Source organism: Octopus bimaculoides, chromosome 4 (genome assembly GCF_001194135.2).
Source record: "Octopus bimaculoides isolate UCB-OBI-ISO-001 chromosome 4, ASM119413v2, whole genome shotgun sequence".
Classification (NCBI taxonomy): domain Eukaryota; kingdom Metazoa; phylum Mollusca; class Cephalopoda; order Octopoda; family Octopodidae; genus Octopus; species Octopus bimaculoides.
This window is the reverse complement of record NC_068984.1, coordinates 1444980-1452479: the sequence shown is the minus strand read 5'-3', so window position 1 is coordinate 1452479 and position 7500 is coordinate 1444980. Positions and strand designations below refer to the sequence as shown.

The 7500-nt window shown below is 34.7% G+C and overlaps 1 protein-coding gene across 1 annotated transcript in view; it reads left to right on the top strand.

Annotated features, from left to right (window-relative positions):
• Positions 1–6944, top strand: part of LOC106869040 (uncharacterized) — a 19241-nt gene extending 12297 nt beyond the window's left edge. The window contains exons 6-9 of the mRNA XM_014914544.2: positions 1309–1466; positions 1767–1902; positions 3103–3248; positions 5442–6944. Of these exons, the coding sequence (XP_014770030.1) occupies positions 1309–1466; positions 1767–1902; positions 3103–3248; positions 5442–5693 (692 nt within the window). The 3' untranslated portion in view covers positions 5694–6944. The remainder of the gene's footprint in view (positions 1–1308; positions 1467–1766; positions 1903–3102; positions 3249–5441) is intronic.
• The last annotated feature ends 556 nt before the right edge of the window (positions 6945–7500 follow it).

Here is a 7500-nt window from a genome sequence, read left to right as displayed (position 1 = left end):
GAAAGAAGATATATGAAATGGACGTGTGTGTGTGCGTGTGTATGTGAGAGAGAAAGAGAGATAGAGTGAGTGAGTGAAGATGTGTGTCATGATGATTGACATCTTTTAAGGTACACACACATACATAGAAAATGTGAGGTCATTGTATAAAATTTTTACGATAGTTGATTATGTTAAATTTTTGAAATGCAAATATGTGAATGAAAATTAAGTTCAGACCTCTACATGGTAGCTAGACCTGGTAGAAATAGCAGCCAAATCTCCCTCAAAACACCCTACTGTCTTAATCCGACAATTCTGCCTGTTATGTAGTTTGAATGAGAAACTGTAACTAAAGATTAAGATTATTAACCCCACAAAGAGGTGAAAGAAGAGAGACAGCATAGTGAAAGTCTTAGCCGACTGTCATCCTGTACTCCCCTTGTTGATAGCGAAGTGGTATATGCTGGCTGTGTGAGCAACTGGTTGTTTTAATGGCGGAACAAACAAAGGAATTCCATTAGAAAAAGTTTTAATCAATTTTCTCGGTAACTATGGGGGCTAGGAAAAAATTACAAATCGCATTCCAATCTATGCACCCGTCTCCACATGTGTGCCATTTTTCACACGAATCCGCCCAGCCGTTTGGCTGTGAACCTCGAGACAAGAAAGAATACAATGATCGCCCATGTCCAATTTATATTATAGAATATATATATATATATGTATGTGTGTAATAGTAACTAGGTGTGGCTATGTGGTGTATATATTTATGCATGTTAGTTACTTTTTGCTTTGCCATCTCATTAATGTCTTCTAGGAAGACATGAAGCTCTATCAGAGAATGTTCCCTGAAATGTCATTTCCATGATGACTGTAGCTAAGCTACTGACCAGTTTGTCATAACTTGCCTCACTACTTGGAACATAAACAATCAGAACAAATATTTCAAACTATTTTGCCCAATGTCCTAATTCTCGCTCCAACCCATAACTTTGAACTCGTATTTTGTTTTATTGACCCCACAATGATGACAGGCAAAATTAACCTCAATGGGATTTGAACTGAGAGCTTAAAGAGTGCTATAACAATTCTGCCCATCCCTCCCGCCAACCTTTCTATACTCAGACATATAAGCACACATAGATAGGCACGACTACTTTTTGGCATTTGTTTCACATTAAGTACGTCCAGTGCAGAAGTTCTTCTGTGAATGTCATGACGTCAGCCTTTAATCGATAAAACAAATTATGGAAAACGAAGACAAAATGTATCCTACTTAAGTAACATTGATCCGTTGGCAATATATTGTAATGTTGTGTTATTCAGAACCTTATCCACCGATGCCAAAATCAGCTTTAGCAAAGAAGGGGAAAATCCAAGTGCCTGAAGAAGAGGAATCATTTAGTGAAGGTGAAAGGAACCTGGAAGAATCCAATGGAAGGAAAAGTGAAGATAATGAAAATGTCATTGATGATTTGGAGAGAGTAAGTAAGGTTTTCTGATTGGTCTTTGTATCGTTTGCAAAGAATAGAAAGTGATTTGAGAGTAGAAACTGGTGCTGGTTGAAGCATGTGCAGAGTCGTTTTTCTTATTTGGTTTCAGTTGAAAGATAGAAGAGTGAAAGACAAATGATAGAAATCTAGATCTTCACATTCTGTTGTCGAAATTGTAGGTTTTTGTTTTTCTTTTCTTTTTAAAGTAAGGGGAATGGAGGCATTTGAAATAAGGTAAAGGAATTTGTTGAAATGAAAATCCTTTATTTTTCTTTTTCACTTCTATTCCAGAAAACTGCTTTACACTGCATCCGAGAACTAAAAGCCCGAAAGAAAGATGAGAAAATTTCCCTTACTTGCCAAATTTGTTTAAATAAAACTTTTACAGCTAGTGCAACACTAATGTATCACTATCGCAGTCATGCTGGTAAGTGAAATGAAGTAATCAAAGCCCATGGCCTGAAATTTTGGGGGGAGTGTGTGTGGTGGGGCTGGTCAATTACATTGACCTCTGTGCTCAACTGGTATTTTGTATCGACTCCAAGAGGATGAAAGACAAAATTAACTTTAGTGGAATTTGAGCAAAGCATCTTGTTCTCCTGTGCTAACAATTCTGCCAGCTCACCACCTTGAATTAATCTAATGTTCTTTTCTACTCTAAGCACAAGGCCCAACATTTTTGGAGAGGGGGCCAGTCGATTAGATCGACCCCAGTACACAACTGGTACTTAATTTACCAACTCTGAAAGGACAAAAGGCAAAGTCGACCTCGGTGGAATTTGAACTCAGAATACAATAAAGAAAGACGAAATACCACTAAGCATTTTGCCTGGGAACTAATCTAATATTAATCTTTGTTCTGACCTCAGACCTTATTCACATTTAATAGTAAGATCTTCATATGCCATCATTGCAACCAGATCAACTAAGTTCCTTTGAAGCTTTGAGTCTTTAGAAACAGCTGCTATAATACACTCATGATATAAAGGATAAAAATAAGAGGGTAAAAGCAAAGAGAATCACCTGCAGAAATTGAATGACATTTGTGCCATGATAGCACTCCACTCTACAAATAAAGTTTGTGCAAATAGTGTTAATTTTAGACGGTTGAAAGTGAGTAGGTCTCTTCCGTCTAGTAGTTGCAGCCATCTCGTATACAACAAACACATTGTTCGATTCCGGGATGTGATTCACTCCCCTTTTATTTGCCTAAGGCTTATTCTACCAGTTTACATCATGAGCTGTTGTTCTTTATAGTTTCATTTGCATTTGTGCAGCTCTTTGAAAAGCCTTTTTAATTTAATGTTTTGTGTGACCCAGTTCTCTCTTTTGATTGTTTCCTTGTTAATAACAATCTGGATCAACATATTGTTTTAAAGTTTTTATCATTTATTTTAAAGCTGACTGTTAATTTTAGCTGCATAAAATGTCATTGATAAGCATTTATAAAGTGAATTTTAATGATTGTAATTATTTTGTAATGAAACTGTAGCAGGTGTTTTTAAAGCTGTACACTGTATATAAATGTGAGATGGTTGTTTGATACAATTTAAATTAAATGATTCTTTATCTCTCTTTAAAGATCTGAAATTAATGTTTTCTATTTTATCTGGTCACTTGTTTTCAGGGATCAAACCTTTTGTGTGCCTTCTATGCAGAACATCATTTACCAGACAACACAGTCTCAATTATCATATGCTAATTCATAATGACCAAAGTCGATTCACATGTAAAGACTGTGGGAGAAAATTTAGACATCCGAGCCATTTTAAGGTAACTTCAGTTGCTTTGATGTTATTGTTGTTGTAAGATGTAATAGTTAAGTAAAAAATGTATTAGTTGTGAGTTTATATTCTGTTGCTGTATAAAAAAGGATGGTTGACAGTGATTTCATGTGATGTGGTATTCTTATTTTGGCAAATTATCATTTCAGTCCGGTCTCTAACTGTAGAAGGAACCTGTGGTAGAGGTAGGCACAGGAAGACATAGGATGAGGTAGTGAAGCATGATCTTCGAATGCTAGATGAGATGAGATGCAGTTTGGTTTTGTGCCAGGGAGAAGCACCACTGATGTTATATTTCTGGCAAGACAGCTGCAGGAGAAATACCGAGCCAAAGACAAACCTCTGTACCTGGCTTTTGTTGACATGGACAAAGCCCTTGACAGGGTCCCCTGATCCCTTATCTGGTGGTCAATGCAGAAACTAGGGATAGTTGAGTGGTTGGTGAGAGGTGCACAAGCCATGTACAGGGATTCTGGCAGTAAGGTGAGGGTTGGCAATGAGTACAGTGAAGAATTCAGGATACAAGTAGGGATTCACTAAGGATCAATCCTAAAGCCCCTCTTGTTCAACGTAGTGCTCCAGGCAATAATAGAGGAATTCAAGACAGCTGCCCCTTGGAGCTTGTCTATACTGATGACCTTGCTCTTATAGCTGAATCACTACTAGAACTAGAGAAGAATTTCCAGGTATGGAAAGAAGGTCTAAAATCGAAGGGCCTTAGAGTTAACCTAGCAAAACCAAAGTCTTAGTAAGTAGGAAAGTGGACAAATCGCAAATACCTTCAGGTAGAGGACCCTGCTTAATCTGTAGAAAATGTGTAGGTAGAAACTCCATAAGTTCAATGTGTAGTGTGTAAGGCATTTAGTAATCATGTTTCTATAGACTGGGAGACTCAGAACAAATCCTCCTTGGTCTATTTAACAAATTGTTTTGATTTTATAATTAAAATACAATATAAGCTGGTATTCTAAGATGAAGTTGTGTCATTATTTGATGCAGAAAATAGAATCAACACCTTTGCAGGTATCATTTGGGATTATTATCGAGAGATGTGATGGGGTCTCATGTTGAAGCTATTTCATAGTCTTTGAGACAGTAGCAGTAGGTAAGGTACTGGTGGCTAGGAATTGTCTTTGATGTTTGGTTATTTTATGCTGCTAATAGAACAACATCATAACCTCTCATAGCCTTCCACTAAAAATTGACAGCCTTTATATATAACACTAAAAAAGAAACCTCCAACTGAGTTAGAGATTAAAATAGTGGTTGGATTTGAGAGGTGAAGGATTATTTTGGTCTGTTCACGGAGGAATGTAAAGATTGGTTACTAAAGATAAATTTTGCAAATATTCGGGTCTGAATTTTGACAAGTGAGTTTTTCAGACTAAGCTGTGATTATAATTAGTATGAGAGCTTCTGGGTATGAAGCGTGGACTCTGTTTGCTTTGCTAATGCTGTGCCACCTCTTTTCATTGTTGTCTCCTTTTTCTAATCAGATAAAATACAGTCGAAAGGAGTTTGTTCTCTTATTCAAATCATAACCAATACAAAGACAACCTGCCTTTTATGGCTTATATTTTATTGATGAAATAGATTTAAATATATATCTACTAGTTTAGGTGTGGGTGTATGTGTGGAATAACAATGGTTTTATATTTGGTTTTCTATGTTTGATAAAAAGATATACTGTATTGGATGGCATGAAAGATGCACAGGCATATTAGGCACCTCCCACCTATTTCAGCAGTACATAGTCAGAAACAAAAGTTTATTGGTGCATTAAAGCACATAATGTAGGCCCAGCTTCACATAGAAATGATTTTTTGGTGATATTTTAAAAAAATACAAAATGCAGCTTATAAGCATTCAAATATGATAGCTTTGGCAGGACATTTGAAAGTGGGCTATTTTACAAATCTGTATATGGAATTGCTGTTTGTCACTCTTTAAGTTTCATGATTCAAGCAAATTGAATTTAACTGTCTTTGATCACAAAACAAAAACTGTTTCTTTTCTTGCTACCCCTTTGAGTGATTACTGGGATTTTTGTGTTAGCAGGAGGATCAAATTGTTGATTCCCTCAATATTTAGTTTCCAATTGAATACTGTGTAAACCCTATAATCATGAACATAAAGAACAAATTTTTCATTTGTTTTTTTTTTTTACTTTTCTTTCATCAAGGAACACCTACGGCGGCATACAGGGGAAACTCCTTTTGAATGCAAAGACTGTCCTCAAAAATTCAAAACCCGTAACACATATAAAAGACATCTGAAAACACGACATGGGAAATTGCTAACTGCAACAGGCATCCATGTGTTATCCAAAGAAGAGTTTATGAAGGTAAGGACCAAACCATACAAAAAATATCAAGGTGTAAAAGACACAGAAGCAGTTGTAGGCCATGTAAATGTTGGATTAAATGAATCATGATTGGTTGGTCCTTATCTGGAATCCTTGCTGATAGCAACACAAAACAAACACTGCTTCACTATTCTCATCAACATCTGCTATTGTAGTTCATCTCAGCAGAGATGAAGCATGACTTCTTCATCTCTTCTACAAAGCATATCAATAGGTACAGCATTACAAACAAAGATGTGGTCATTTGTAAAATGTGTATTGGCTACAGAATACTTAACTGTATCAGTTTGCAATCTAGGACTTATTAATACATCAGGAAAAATGGCCCTTGTGCACTCTAATTCTATAAAATACACAGAATCTCTTGTACAATTATTTAATTGGATCTTGTCTGATTGATTCTTATCTGGAGTATATTTCAAAAATGCGAATTGATTCAGACACCATGTAAAATACTAAGAAGTTTAGAATTATGTGAAGAAAACGATTCTCCTTCATGGTTGAGTGATTAACAATTCCAGCAAATAAATGGATTTACAGAGTCTTTGAAGCCATTACCATGGAAATATATCAAATAATGGGGATGGGGACCAAAAAAAAAAACAGAATATATTTGGTATAATGCATCTATAAATAGAATGTTGATTGGACTTGTTCCCCATCTGAAATTTGTTTGCAATATAGTGCCTCTAAATAAATGAAGAAAGCAACCAAGTGAAATGTTACTGAATGATTAAATTGCACCTATTTGGTTCACATTTGGAACCTATAACTTTGTGCCTGTAAATATTTGAAGAACACAACAGCCTAAAGAAACGTTTGTTAGAAGACTGTCTGGCTGTATACCATCTCAATGGTGCTTGACTTGGAATTTAGCAGTCAATCCATAGCATTTATTTTATTTTTGCATGAACACTTCATAACCAAGCAGTAACATGTAAGGAAAGAAATATTTCTCGTATAAGCCAGATATTTAACTATTTTAATATCTATATCTTTATCATTTCTATACATACATACATACATACATATGTGTATGTATGTGTTTGACGGCCAAAATGTTGTTACACAACGATATATACATTTTCATAAACATTTGCTTCAGTGGTTTTCTGTTAGGAATTCTGCATTTCCCAAGGACAAGAATCTCTTAGTTTTGTTAGTGTGATCTAGAGTAAAGTGCAGCACTTTATTTACTCTTTGATAGAGTACAATGCCTCATTGAGGCTCAAACCACAAGACTCAACGGTTAAGTTTTATTTCTCTCAGTCATTAAGTAAGTATAAGTGTAATCTACATACATACATATCTATCTATCTATCTATCTATCTATCTATCTATCTATCTATCTATCTATATGTATATATATATATTTATATGTATATATTGTATGTATTATTTGTTGATCAGCTTACTGAAAAACAACAAAATATTACTGATGATGAGACTCTATACATTTAGTATAGTATTGATAATATTGATTTGACTGGGAATCCTTTAACAGCATATTTAACCAAGGTCAATAGGTCCTTAAAGGTGAAACTTGAAGTCCCAGTTAAACCAATTTATATATACATATATATATATTAAACAGAAATTGTGAACGAAATTCAAGAATGAGAAATAAGATCGAACATATTAAATGCAACCATATTTCATATGATTATAATACTCCAGGTAGATATGTCTTATCTACTGAATAGACATGTTGTAAGGAGTACTTGGTTTCATTCTCAGTAGCAGTTCTCTTTGTTCTTTTCATTTTTCAATTACTATTATCTATAAATATATACCGTTTAATATTTGTCTCCATCAGAAATATCTGCTGTTAATCATATATATATATATATATATATATATATATATATATATATAT